General features: G+C 55.5%; 1 protein-coding gene across 1 annotated transcript; it reads right to left on the bottom strand.

The window, feature by feature from the left end:
* Positions 1 to 381: 381 nt before the first annotated feature.
* On the bottom strand, positions 382 to 14,473 carry SHROOM2 (shroom family member 2). Its single transcript, XM_029929977.1, has 5 exons — positions 14,327 to 14,473; positions 10,766 to 11,278; positions 9,695 to 9,866; positions 5,879 to 6,151; positions 382 to 2,957 (listed from the first exon to the last, which is right to left on the bottom strand). The coding sequence occupies exons 1-5, from the start codon at positions 14,416 to 14,418 to the stop codon at positions 2,691 to 2,693; spliced, it is 1,317 nt and encodes a 438-aa protein (XP_029785837.1). The 5' UTR covers positions 14,419 to 14,473; the 3' UTR covers positions 382 to 2,690.
* Between the last annotated feature and the right edge of the window lie 6 nt (positions 14,474 to 14,479).

Raw genomic sequence — 14,479 nt, 5'->3', positions numbered from 1 at the left:
AAAAACACCTTTGTGTCTGGGTTTGTTCTCCTGTGCACCCGCCACGGCCTTTCCCAGGCCAGGCTGCTGGTTCCAGGAAAAGAGGAGAGACACAGGGAGCAGAGCATCATGACCTCCACATTCATGAGCTAAGGCCATGCTTCACCGCACCTGGAGATCTTATATTGCTTGTTAGGCAGCATAACCACGGCCACCACTAACTGATACAACTTGTGCCCCCTGACTTTTTCCTGACTGCAAATCGATCAGCCTTAGCTAGGCTGGCATCAAGTTACACACATCGAAATAATCAATTCCACAATTTATCAGTGGCCTAAGAATTTGACCTATGGTGAGAATAGTTTGATTTAAAAAAAGAATGTAGGTAAGTCAAAGACATGCTCCATTCACTCAAAGACACGATTTATTCTGTTAAAGTCAAGCAGGACGACCAATGAGAGGGAAGTGGTAAGTGTCGAGCATGAAGTAGGTACGCATCTTCCACACTGTGCTGCGGGACAAAAGCCACACGCAATGCCCCTGACTGAATTCTCGCTATCCGGAGCATCGCACAGCTGTGCTAGGCCAGGGGCCAGAACCAGCTGCCACCTAAGAGTGCCGCGGGCAAAGCATTAGCACCAGACTGTGGCTGTATGCAATGACACAGCTACATACAGAGATCTGTACACTGACTCACCGCAATCTTTGGGTCCCCGCTAACTAGACGGTGAAGACGCAAACAGGACAGTGGTGACAGAGCACTGTGTATTGCTATGTAGAAGAGAAAGTCCTCAAAAGACCTAAAGAGTCTGGATACAGATACATACCTTCTGTTATTCACATTTTACAGATGCATCATGAAAATGACCCACTGGAATTACTGAGTTTGGCCCCCTGAGGGCGAGTGACGGGGGCCTGGGGACAGCCAGCTTCACCTTCTCTCAAGGGACCAGTTTCACAGGAAGGGACGACAGCAGGAGGGAAGGAGGACATGCCATTGGCAGGATGGAGACTTTTTCAAGTCAGAAATAGCTTAACTCAATGGGAAAGGAGACTTCTGAAAAGGGCCTGACCTTTCTGGCATGAGTGCGTTTCCGAAGAGGGCTCACCGCATGCGCTCCTGAAGCGTGCCCGCTTGGGCCACCCGTGGGGCGTGGCTGAGGGGCCCAGCACCCCCCCCACTCGGCTCACCAAGTACAGACACCGCTCCGTTAAGACATTTGTGGGCACGTGTGTTCTGGGATGGGCAGCGGTCGCCGCGGACAAAGGGACGTGTCCCCACCTGTCGGAAAACTTTTATGGGAATAGGGGAAACCAGGATCCAAATGACCCGTGTATCAAATGAATGTCCGGATGTCACCTCCACGTGACGTGGACCACAGGGCTGCCCCGCCGTGTACCATGTGTGTAATCGGACGAGCGTCTGTGAAGGTCTACACCGGCGTAGGTTACACGGAGCTCATAAGCAAGCCGTTGGTGGTGGCGCATCTCCCCCACGGCTTCTTCCCCGTGCATGCAGCCTCTTTGGTGAAGCACCGAGTTACGTTTCTGGCTCTCGTACTAACCGGCCGTTTGTTCTCTCCCGCCTGACTTCTGGAAGTTCTTCATATGTTCCAGATACAGATCCTTTGTCATACCTGTGGCTCATTTCTTCTCCCAGTCTGTGACTTGTCCACTGGAAACTAACAGTGTGACAGTGTTTTCTTACGAACGCACTCCTTGAGAAACTTGCAATTTCCACTAACAAAAATGGCACGGAATCTATAACGTCTGTGGCAGAAAAAGATTGGGTTTGGGAGTGGTCACAGTCCACGGGGCTCCTGAAAAAGCACAGGTTCTGCCAAGTAAATGGAAAGTAGCTGTAGGGCGTGGCGCTGGATTTCGAGGCAAAGGGAGAGACGTAGCCCATTGGCACGAACAACCACATGCACACAAAATGAGTGCTACGGGACACATTTCAGAAGGTGCTGTTGGTCTCACGAAACAAGTATGTAGCGAGCACATTACTACTACCGGACACGATCACCCGAGGAATTCCACTTTGCAGGGAAGGGGCCCTTGCACCGTGACGTCAGGACTACGCTACCCGTGTCGCACGTGTGCTCTGAAGCACGCGTGCTTTTCCTTTACGTGCGGTTCCAGGGCGCACAGGTTGGCCATTTCACGGTGGGTTTTTAACCACTTGGAAACCATCCCCCTTTCCGCAATGTTAATAAATTATCACCACACCGTCACAGTCTTTGCTGGGAGACCAGGAACGAGGGACAAGGACGGCTCCTCAGCACTGGCCGAGCGGGCCCAACAGGGCAGCCCACGCCGCGCGGGAATCCCAGGCAAGAGGGGGGCGGGCTCTCCCCTCATGCCCCTTCGAGACTCATGCGGGCCGCTTCCCAGGGGGTTGCTTCCGGATGAGAAGCTGGAAGGAACGGCACGCCTACCAGTGAGAAAGACCACTCGCATACATGACTGGAGCCCACCGTCTATACTGCGGGCACCCACCACGGCCGGAGGCTGGGGCCACACGTGGGAACCTGCAAAGCGAAATGGCTACCGGTGAGACATTCTGCTCGGCGTTCACAGGGGAGACTGGAAACCGTTAAATAAATCCTCACAGACACACACGGGAGTTATTGCTTCTCGAAAGCAGCCCTCTGGCCACCGGAGGGCTTGCGCGGTGGGCACCCCCCGGTGGGGTGGAGCCCGGACGGCCCCTACTTGCCCCTGTCGGGCTGCAGGCTGTCGAACAGGCAGGCGAGCTGCTCCTCGCCCAGGCGGATCTTGTCCTCCAGCTCGCGCTGCTCGATGATGAGCGCCGACTTCATCTTCACAAAGTGCGCGTAGTCGGCCAGGCTGTCCTCGCCGAGGTAGCTGGCCAGGATGTCGAAGACCACGCGCTCCCGGCGGTCCAGGTTCTCCTTCAGCTCCTTGGCGTCCTCGTGCTGCTGGATGAGGACCCGCTGCTTCTCGAGGAGCGACTGCTGTGGAGAGAGAGAGAGAGAGAGAGGTGAGCCCGGTGAGGACCGGGGCAGGGGCTCGCCCCGCGGGCCGTCCAGGGGAGACCCTGATGCCAAGCCAGGGAGCAGAGCCGATGCCCGGGGCGTGGGCAGGATGCCCTTGGCCGCTGCCCCAGCCCTTCCGCCAGGACTCACAGGATTGTCCCACCCCCTCGTTCTACCCACCGGCCTAGGGCGGCTCAGAGCAGCAGCCACGATGACAGGAGCCGTCCCCAGACAGAAAAGGACCAAATTCTGAGATGCTCAGAAGGTGTAAAGAACTTAGGGACCCCACGCGGTCAGAGGCCTGTCTGCCAGACATGGTGAGGGAGTGAGGACAGGCAGGTCAGACGCAGGGCGATGAGGGAGGTTCCCCGGCTCCTGGCAAGGCTCCCGCTCTGGGGGCCACCACCAACCCTGTTCCCAAAACGTGATGCTCCCAACCACTCTCTCCCCCTGCAAAACACACACGCAATGGTCCCCACCGTTTCTAAGGTCAAAGAGGACTAAGGAAGGAAGAGACGAGGGGCGCCTGGGTGGCTCGGTTGAGCTTCGAGGTTCGTAGGTTCGAGCCCTGCATTGGACTCTGTGCTGACAGCTCACAGCCTGGAGCCTATTTTGGATTCTGTGTCTCCCTCTCTCTCTGACCCTCCCCTGCTCATGCTGTCTTTCTCTGTCTCTCAAAAATAAAATTAAAAACATTAAAAAAAAAAAAAAAAGAAGAGATGAATGCATCAAGTCCTCCAAGGTCACCTGGGGACGCCAGGGCTCCCGTTCCCCGGTGTGACTTTTACCTGGGCAGCAGGACAGTTGCTCTCATCCTGCCACGGTGCAGCGTGGCGACGACAGTCACCAACAGCCATGCGGGAGAGCAGCATGCGGCGGCTGTAAAATGCCCGCACACAGAGCGCGGCGACGCAGGTGGCCGCCGCCACCAAGCAGACACCGGTGTTGGCGTCTGGGACTGAGCTCCCTCAGGCCCCTGCCCGCTCCCGTGCACCACTCGCTCTTCGTGTCACCTGCACAGTGGGTTCTCACGGACAGACAAGGCAAAGCAAAGCAGTTACAGCCCGAAGGGAAACGGATGTGAGCGGAGTCTAGAAGTGCGCTTTGGAGTAAGATCCCGTCAGGCTGGAGCGCCTGCAGGGCTTGGTTAAGTGTCTGACTCTTTTTTATGTTTATTTATTCTTGAGAGAGAGAGAGAGAGACAGAGAGAGCAGGGCTGGTGCAGAGCATGAGAGGGACAGAGAATCTGAAGTAGGCTCCAGGCTCTGAGTTGTCAGCACAAAGTCCGAAGCGGGGCTTGAACCCACGAACCGAGAGATCATGACCGAAACCAAAGTTGGATGCTTAACCGACTAAGCCACCCAGGCGCCCCAGTGTCTGACTCTCAATTCTGGCTCAGGTCATGATCCTGCAGTTGGTGACTTCCAGCCCTGCATCAGGGGAGAGCCCTGGGATTCTCTGTCTCCATCTCTCTTTGCCTCTCCCATGCTGGCTTGTGTACTCTCTCTCAAAATAAATAAATAAAAAACTTGAGAAATCAACCAGGCTGACTACTGACAGGAAGCTGCAGAAACCGAGGGATGGCCGGATGTGCACATTTCCTGTCTGGGCACATGGGGGAAGGCTTACGCAACATTCTGCCACGTCTTTTAATTGTTACTATGTTTGTCTCTGAAAACCGTAGGTTCCCCAAGCTTCCGCTGCCTGACGAAGATTCTCTTCTAATGCCAACCCTGCTGGAGACAGGGCCGCCGCCCTGCACCCGGCAGTGGACATGCGACATTCCATTCTTGGGAAGCCCCAGGAGGCGGTGAGGGCTGCGGAGCCTGGTACCCAGGAAGACCGGACGTGTGGTCCCCAGTTCTGGCATTCCTTCCCTCATCCCCAAATTCTATAGAAGGTATCTGTCCGCTCCACCCGCATGGAGGGAAAGAGACTAAAGACGAGCTGAGCTGCAAAGACCATACTAGTTTTTCACTTGAGTCAATACTCGAGAATATTCCAATTATGCATAAATCAATTTCTTTCTTGTTCATATTTTTAAAAATATTTTTATTTTTGAGAGAGAAAGAGCACGCTTCAGTGGGGAAGAGGCAGAGAGAGAGGATCCCAAGCAGGCTCCGTGCTGACAGAAGAGAGCTCAATACGGGGCTTGAACCCACGAACCGCGAGATCATGACCTGAGCCGAAGTCGGGCACTCAACTGACTGAGCCCCCCAGGCGCCCGTGTGTTATTTTCCTTTTCTCAGACACATGACAAAGACGGGAGAAACAGAAAGTGGAATCTGAACATCACCCGAGGGTCCGGCTAGCTCGTCACTGCTGTCTGGTACAATCCAATGATAAATACCAACGACTTGGCCGCGCACAGAACAGTAGGGACCACGTAGGTGGCCTGCAAGCGCTCTCCCCTGCAGTCAGGGAGAGGGCTGCGTCTCCTGCCCCCCTTTCAGCGAGGGAATCTTACGAATAAAGAGGAGCATTTGAGGCCCTACATGTTTAAATGATGTTCGACCCAGGAAGTAGAGCCAACAAGGGAGCTATTTCTTCCCGTGTTCTGCACGTGAACAAGTGCAACGCAAACCCACTGGGAGACGTGTTCCAGGCTGCACACCCCAAGAGGGGAGAAAAGGCGGGCAAGCCCTCGACTGTCTCCACACTGCTGCGTGCACTCCTGTTAAAGGCACCGACGCCACCCTCCAGTGTCACTCCGTGAGACCCGCTTACACCCGTGGTCACGGAAAGTGAAAGAGACCACGTGCTAGGAAGAGAAGATTCTTTGTAACGACCGGCGGGAACAGATGAAGAGATGGTGTCCCAGCATCACGCCGCGACACCCCACGGGGAGCCTTCCCATAGTCCCCTCCCCCGCCGATCCAGGTCAGACCCGTGGTATCTACCCGATCGCCAGGAGAAGCGGTGTCATCCAGATTGTTGAGGGCGTTTTCCACCCGCGCCAGCCGGCCCGACAGCGACAGCAGAAGGTTCACCACTTTGTCCAGGTCCCCGATGAACATCCGGAACTTGTCGAACTCGTTGGGTTTGCAGACGTCTTTGGCGATAGCGTCCACCTCCTCCCCCAGGGCGCTGTTGGCGCGAATGTCTTCCAGGAGGCTCTCCCGGGCTTCGCGGAGCACCTGCAGCTTGCGACTGATGCTCTCGATGAGCTCCTGCTGTGGGGACACGGGGGACAGCAAGCGCGCGTTAGCTGACCCGACCCAGCACTCCGGCTGCTGCTGTGGGCCCTGGGGTCTCACAAAGGGACCTGCGTGGGGATGGCTTCATTTTGCATCGAACAAGAGAGGTCTTCTAAGATCTGGGGAGGGAGATGGACTCCTGGCGAGTCCCTGGCGTGTAATTTAGAAATGGAACTAACCTATGCCCCTCCTGTTCGCGTCCTGGCACACAGGGGTAGGCAGGATGTGGCCCCTCGGGGTAAAGCTCGCTTCACCTTCACCTTGGCCAGGATTCTCAGGGCCCACGTGAGAGTCTGTGCTTCAGAGTCTAGAATGTTCCAGCCTGCAGACTTACATGTACAGCAGCTACGCTGTCTCACACCTGGTACTGAATTGCATGACTGAAACATGTTCTAGACAGAATCAGGAAGTAGAAGTTAAAACAATGGGGTGCCTGGGTGGCTCAGTCGGTGGGCATCTGACTTCGACTCAGGTCATGATCTTGCGGGTCGTGAGTTCAAGCCCTGTGTCAGGCTCTGTGTGGACAGCTCAGAGCCTGAAGCTTCTGATTCTGTGTCTCCCCCTGTCTCTGCCCTTCCCCTGCTTGTCCTCTCTCTCTCTCAAAAAATGAATAAACATTAAAAAAATTAAAAAAAAAGTTAAATAAAGGGATGTCAGTAAAACTAAGTCTTTTGAGAGTAACCTGATTGAAAAGCAATAAATTACTAATTTGTTTTTAAATGGTTTTTATTTATTTTTGAGAGACAGAGAGAGACAGCATGAGCAGGGGAGGGTCAGAGAGAGGGAGACACAGAATCCGAAGACAGGCTCTAGGCTCTAAGCTAGCTGTCAGCACAGAGCCCAACGTGGGGCTCGAACCCATGAACCATGAGATCGTGTCCTGAGCCGAAGCCGGAAGCCAGACACTTAACCGACTGAGCCACCCAGGTGCCCCACTAATTTGTTTTTAAACACGGCAAGAAAGGGGCGCCTGGGTGGCTCAGTCAATTAAGAGTCTGACTTCGGCTCAGGTCATGATCTCGCAGTTTGTGGGTTGGAGCCCCACATCGGGCTCTGTGCTGACAGCTTGTGAGGGGTGAGCCAGGTGGGTGTCCAGGTGCATTGTGGGAAAGGGAACAGCCAGTGCTAAGGTCCTGAGGTGGTGGCCTCATGCCGTATTGGAGACGCAGTAGGGCTTTCACTGGAGCCGTGTGGACGAGGCGTGTAGGCCTGGAGATGAAGTCAGAATGCGGCCAGGGACCAAGCCGTGGCTATCAGTGCCAATGTCACTGCTACTGTATTAGCTTTAAATCTCCGTGATCTGTCAGCACGCCAGACCCGGGGCATCACGTGATTACCTGGTTTTTGAGGAAGACCTTAGCATTAAACAGACTGAGGAATTGCCAAAGGGAGTCCATCGCAGAGGCTAGTGTGCACTGTTTCTCCCAGGTCCTCGAGCCTGTCCAAATAGTACCAGGGAAAGAAAAGGAGGGAAGCAGCCTTTTGTGACTGTTGCCATATGCTTAGGACTTTGGAAAACTGCTTTCATTAAAAAAAAAAAAAGTTTTTTTTTTTCTTTAACAAAAATCTTCCCCAAAAATCATGCATTCTATCACCCCTGGCAGATTTCAGATATAATAGAAGAAATATTGTGATATAATAGAAGAAATAATGTGACCATGCATAAAAGAAAATTACTTTCAGTTTGTGGAACACTTGCTTTTCGGTTCAAGAGGATTAAAGGCGATGAAAGATAAGAATTTTGGTCCTGGGCCTGTGTCTGGCTTCCAATCGCAGTTTCTATTTTTAGTTCTATCTTTCTGTCTGTCTTTCTCTTTTCTTTCTTTCTTCCCTTCCTCTCTTCCTTCCTTCCTCCCTCCGTCCCTCTCTCTCTCTCTCTCTCTTTCTTTGTAATGTTTATTTTTGAGAGAGAGACAGAGAAAACATGAGCAAGGCAGGGACAGAGAGAGAGAAAGACAGACTCTGAAGCAGGCTCCAGGCTCCGAGCTGTCAGCACAGAGCCCGGTGCAGGGCTCGAACCCACAAACTGCGAGCTCATGACCTGAGCCGAAGTCAGACACTGAATGCACTGAGCCACCCAGGCGTGCCGCGTTTTTTTTCAAATAAAGAATAAAAAATGTGTTTAGGTGTTCTCATAACACTGGGAGAAAGGTACAGTTTGGACCGCTGTGACTCAGTCTTCGCCCTAGCCGTGGATGGCCTTATTTACGACACAGCCTTGTTTCTCCTGCTGTGACGAATTTGGGGTGGGGCACGCCCTGGCACCGCCTGACCTTCAGGTACGTGGCTCTTTTCTCTTTCTGCTTTTGGGGGGCGCAGGTTGCTAGGGTACTGCCTCACCTCAGCTGCTTCGGGATTGAGATGAATCCCTGTGAACTTGGCTCCGGACAGCCTGCCCCACCCCCCTCCGCATGATGAAATTCTTTTTGTTTTAATGTTTGTTTATTAGGGGGACGGGAGGGGCAGTGAGAGAGGGGGACAGAGGATCTGAAACAGGCTCTGAGCTGTCAGCACAGAGCCCGGTGCAGGCTCGAACTCACAAACTAGGACATCATGACCTGAGGCGAGGTCGGATGGTCACCCGCCTGCGCCCCGGGCCGGGTGGGCGTTACCTGCTGTGTGTTAAGCCAGGGCAGCTTCTGAGCCCGCACCCCCAGTGCTGCTGAAGCCTGCCGGGCCCGGGTCCCTTCAGAAGGCCACCGGTCTGGGGCTTCACGTGCAGGCACTGCGTTCAGCTTTCACGTTAATTCTCTCACCATCCAACGTACTACATCGAGGGTTGGCAAACCCTTTCCATAGAGGGGCAGACAGTGAAAATCTTCGACTTTCCAGGCCACGCGGTCAGCTGCATCTACTCAACCCCGCTGCTGTGGGAGCGCCGCCCCCAGGGAGCGTCTATAAAGGAGTTCACGTGCCTGTGTTTCAAGAAAACGTCATTCACGGCACCAGCGCTGGGTCCCGGGCTGGAGCGTGCCGCCCCCGGGCTGAGTGTGTGTGTTTTTATGTTGGTCCAACAGAGGCTCCCCTCAGGAAAGGAACGGCTACATACTGCTGCATCCCTAAGTCCCCCGGGGGGGGTCTAAGAGGTAACAAATGATGGCTTTTGATGGACAAAGCAGTTGACTATGTTGGGACTATGATCTTCTGGCTACAGGTATTGAACTTGACATTCAAAGAGAACATGTAACGTGCACAAGGTCACATACTGAAGTCCCCGGAATTTTAACTAGAGTACAAGGCACATATTACTTGACCTCCAAATGAATGCGAATGGTGCCCACTGACCACGACACTGATCTTATAAGAAGATGGCAAAGAGACCCGATGGAAAAGGCCCAATTTTGGAACAGAACACTGAACCACAAAGGGCTTCGCACTATTGTCCCAAATGTCACTGTCCTGCACAGAAGCTGAACACAAATGCCCCTGGTCATGTGGGACATGGTCCACCCTGGACGCAGAGTGATGTGCGGCCCCTCTTCCAACGAGCACGGTGTTGTGGACAAGGGCCTTTCCTACCTTCTTTACCGCCAGGTCGTGGTCCAAGTCGCTCCCCGAATCCTCTTCTGGCTCCTGCGCCTCCTGCAAATCCTTCATCTTAATCAGCAGCTCTGCCTTGGGGACCGATGTGCTATAGTAAGTGGAGTTGGTGGCCAGGGACATGGCCGCTGGGACGCTCGACTCTGCTTTCCTACGTAAAAAGGTCAGAAGGGCAACTGGCTGTGACTGTGCGCATAGCGCCCCCTTGCAGCCCACAGTTTCGGTGGTGAGGTGCCACTCACCAAACAGCCAGAGGGATGGGACACCAAGGGGGTGGAGGAGCAGGTGACAATGTTAGACCAGAAAAAGATCTTGCCAAATGGGAATCCGCAGGTCTATGGAATGCGTTTTTTAAAAGGGGAAAATGTCAAATAAGCAGGGATGTCTAAAAATCCCCTCCCTCCCCCAGGAGGAAAGAGAGCACAGGAATGGTCTTTGGCAGGAGCCTATGGTCCGCAAGTACGCAGCTCCCAGCTCCCCGCAGGCGTGGCCAGAAGGCCTCGAATGCGACAGGCGCCTTCCACCGGCAGCCACATCTGCTCCCTCTTGCTCCGATCCGATGACCTTCTCTGTCCCCCTCTGCCTCACGGGCGCTCCCACATACTGGCAGTACTGTGGAGGAGGGGTGTCCTGTGCACCTAACATGTGGGACAGCCTGCCTGGTCTCCACCGCGGGAGGCCAGGAGCACCTTGCAGGGGTGACAACTAAAAACGTATCCAGGCACTGCCACGCGTCCCTGGAGGGAGACAGCGGCCCGGCTGAGAAGCGCGGTCTTCTGAGAGGCGCCTGTGGGCACCGCAGGGGTGCGCTGTTCCCACGTCTTTGCCAGGCCCCAGAGTCGGCATCCCCGGGAACGGGCCCTGGCAGCTCTTGAGGGTGGGTCCTCGAACGGCCAGAATGTACTAAGAACAGTCCAGTGCCTCTGAAAACCTGTCCCCAACAGCAATCAGGAAAACAGATGCCCAGAGAAGCCTCCTGCCCCCTGGGGACGCTCCGAGGGAGAAGCACGCAGAGCGGCCACGCGCGGATCTGCGGCAGCGCCTACTCACTTCTCGTCGGCGGTCCCGGGGGATGGGATTTTGGAGAGCAGCTTCCTCCGCTGCTGGGCTTCCTCCAGGAGGTGCTCGTCTTTGGGGAAGATGCCCTCCATCAGGTCCATGGTGGTTCTGATCTTCGCGCTAGGGTCCAGGATGTCGGCCAGAGACTTATCCTTCCCCACAATCTCCCGGGCCAGCTCTTCTGACTTCAGGTCTTCGGCCGTCCTCTCCGTGGTCTTCCCGTAGCTGAGCCCTGACGGAGAGGCCCCGCTGTCCTTGGGGGCTGCGGGGGGCAGCGGCGGGGGCTCGGCGGCCTGGCGGCTGTACACGCAGAAGCGGGAGTAGAACTGCTCCGACGTGCTGAGACTCTTGATGTGATCCTTGCCCAGCGTGCAGGGCGGCGCGGGCGGCTCGATGGTGCGGGCCAGGCCCTGGCGGCTGTCCTTCTCGGGCTGGCTCTCCGAGTGCACGATCTTGACGGGCACCATCTTCACCGTGGTGTTGTTGTCCATCACCCGCTCGATTCTGCAAAGAGAGGAGCCGTGTGCCGAACACACAGCGTGAGCCCTGCCAGCCATTGACTCCTACCCGGGACACAAGTCTGCTGGCCCCCCGCCCCCTCTGCCAGCTGGGATGCCAGGCTTGGAGCCCTTCGGCCACGGCGCTCGAAGGGGCCTCTGTGATCACAGACCCGGGACGGGGAGGGGCAGTCAGGAGGCCCGGTTTCCTGATGCCGAGCAACCGGGCATGTTTCCATTTTCAGAATCACCCAAACCCCCTGCAGGGGCCCAGGGTGCGTCCCCGGGCTGGGTGGCTGAGTGGCGGATGGTTAAACACCCATCTTCCGGCGGCTGACGGTGCAAACGTTAGTGAGCCCTGCTCAGTTACACTCTCTGCCGTCAGGGAGCCTGTGACACATGGGCCTCCCCTCACAGACCCCTCCCTGCAGCCCCCCATCACTGCCTCTCAGGCGGGGCCGGTGCACACCCATGGGTGTCAGCATGGTTCTGGGTTGTCGTGGGTTTTTTAATGTTTACTTACTTTTGAGAGATATAGTGCAAGTGGGGCAGGGGCAGAGAGAGGGAGCAGAGGCTCCAGTTTGTAGTTTAAGCAAAACACCCCCAAACCACTGTCAGAGATTGAAAAGTAAGCTACGGAGTTTTAGGACAGTTTTGTTTGGAACGGATGCCCGTGCCGAAATGCCCCAGGCTAGAAAGGGCGTGTCTCCTCTCTCCGCACCCCTGCTGTGGGCTCATTGCCCGGCTCGCAGGGGCAGCTGCACAGCCTGTGAAGGGGGGCGCCTGCCCTGCACCCTGGCTGGCGTCCCAGCGGGCAAGAGCACGCACACTCTTGGAGGGACAGAGAGACCGGACTTGGAGGGAGAGAAGGCGAGCAGCTCATGCTCAAGAGATCAGAGTCCGCAGAGAGCAGGGCAATTTCTTTTACATTTTTATTTATTTTTAAAATTATTTTTGTTAATGTTTATTTGTTGTTGAGAGAGAGACAGAGACAGAGACAGAGAGAGAGCAAGCTGGGAAAGGGCAGAGAGAGAGGGAGACACGGAAATTGAAGCCGGCTCCAGGCTCCGAGCTGTCAACATGGAGCCTGATGTGGGGTCCGAACTCACGAACCATGAGATCATGACCTGAGCCCAACTAGGATGCTTAACCAACTACACCCAGACACCCCTTTCTTTTAAAAATTTTTTAATGATTTTTTTTTTTTTACATTTTATTTATTTCTGAGAGAGAGACAGAGCATGAACAGGGGTGGGGCAGAGAGAGAGAAAGAGACACAGAATCCGAAGCAGGCTCCGGGCTCTGAACTAGCAGTCAGCACAGAGCCTAATGCAGGGCTTGAACCCACGAACCGGGAGATCATGACCTGAGCCGAAGCCAGATGCTCAACCGACTGAGCCACCCAGGCGCCCCTCTTTTAAATTTGTAAATGTCTGTTTATTTTTGAGAGTGGGGGAGGGCAGAGAGAAGAAGACAGAGGATCCAAGCAGGCTACGCACCATCAGTGCAGAGCCCAATGTGGGCCTTGAACTTGAGCACTGTGAGGTAGGTGGTGACCTGAGCTAAAGTTGGACGCTTAACTGACTGAGCCACTCAGGCGCCCCAAGAACAGGATCTCTGCGCTGAGCCCAAATGACCGGCAGCTTGGGAAGCCCCGGCCTGGGCACACTGTCCTTGCTGACCCGTTGGTAGTTGACTGTGGACACAGAGCAGGGCCAGGACCCCTACCCCGGGTTCTTGTTCGTCTCATAGGTCACGGGATCGCACCCGTTCGTACCAGGATCGCACACGTTCGTGAGGACGATGGCTAATGTGATATACTATGAGTGACTTTCTTGGTAGCAGCTTTTGAGGTGGCGTGGCCACCACGTGCCTCACTGAGCTCCCTAAGAACAGAGTGTACACATGTGGTGTAGACGCCGACCAGGATTCAGGCCCTGTGTGAGCACTCATAAGCAGAGGACAGGGTGCAAAACAACCTGATGCATGGGAACACTAACGTGGGTACCCGCAGACCCCTCCCCCCCATCTTCAATAAGTACCATCCCGGCTTACTGAAATCCCTCAAGCTCGTGCAAAAGACACGATGAGAAAATCAATACCTGCTTTCAGGCAAGAAAAAAATGAAACATAGTCCCGACTTCCTGAGCCAACACAGGTCACGAGCGCCGTGGGAACACAGGACTCTGAGCTCACAGCAGCTCCCAAGAAGCCGGCGGCCTGGGACGGTCTGTGCCAGCCTGCCCGGAACAGTATCCTGTACTCGGCCCAGCGCACAGCACACATGATTCTTCTCCTTCCTTTCAGAACGAACAACACTGCTCCCCACCCACAGGTCACCTAAGTGGCGCCCACGCTCTGCACGACACAGCAGACTGGCCCCCCACGAGGCTGTGGTTACGAGGCCACACTAGTGGAGATATGGGATCATCTCTCTGCTGTCGTCTCTGCCCAGTTATTCTGGAGGTGAAAGGAAAAGAACAGGGGCGCCTGGAGGCTTAGTGGGTTGAATGTGTGACTCCTGATTTCGGCTCAGGATGTGCTCTCTCGGTTCCTGAGTTTGAGCCCCCCGTCGGGCTCTATGCTGAAAGTGTGGATCCTGCTTGGGATTTTCTCTCCCTGTCTGTCTCTGCCCCTCCTCTGCTTGCTCTCTCAAAAATAAAAACATAAACTTAAGTGTGGACATACTGGACCTTATGGAAAACCGCAGTGTCTCCTGAGGGTGTCTGGCTTACTTTAATCCAGGTTCTCCCAACGGACAAGTGCTGAGGGCAAACACAGCCCTGTAGGCAGCTGCCCAGAGGGAAGGCCCATGCCACTGCTGGGCTTGGACGAAAGGGACATGATGGCCCCCACCTGCATCACCCCCTTGTGCCTGGAGAACAGGCCAGCTCCCCACCGAGGTGACAATCCACATGACCAGGAGCCCTGGGTTGTCCCGTGCAGTCCCCTCACCTGGAGCAACTTGAGGTCCAGGCACTCCCCGTCGTGCCCCACCGGAACCTCCCAGCCCCACCCCCTGTGGGCGCCTGGGCCACCGTCCCAGGGGCCGTACCTGGTGGCGACCTCGTCCTGGACGGGCAGTGGGGGCCTGTCGGTCAGCTTCTGCGGGGCGAACTGTGGAGAAGGGGAGCGGGATGTCTCCATGGCGGGGGCGCGCGGGGGCCGCAGCGTCGACGGGAGTGGGGCCTCGCGCCGCGGCCGGGCC

Source organism: Suricata suricatta, chromosome X (genome assembly GCF_006229205.1).
Source record: "Suricata suricatta isolate VVHF042 chromosome X, meerkat_22Aug2017_6uvM2_HiC, whole genome shotgun sequence".
In the NCBI taxonomy this organism is placed as follows: Eukaryota; Metazoa; Chordata; class Mammalia; order Carnivora; family Herpestidae; genus Suricata; species Suricata suricatta.
Note: the sequence above shows the minus strand (reverse complement) of the source record. Positions and strands in the feature narration are given on the sequence as shown.

Bases quoted from the DNA above. Each gene is read 5' to 3' on its own strand.
- SHROOM2 (XM_029929977.1), bottom strand. From the start codon at position 14,418: ATGGAGACATCCCGCTCCCCTTCTCCACAGTTCGCCCCGCAGAAGCTG. The intron at 11,279-14,326 runs GTACGGCCCCTG...CTCTCTTTGCAG, and splicing joins CAGGACGAGGTCGCCACCAG to AATCGAGCGGGTGATGGACA. The intron at 2,958-5,878 runs GTAGATACCACG...CTCTCTCCACAG, and splicing joins CCGCTTCTCCTGGCGATCGG to CAGTCGCTCCTCGAGAAGCA.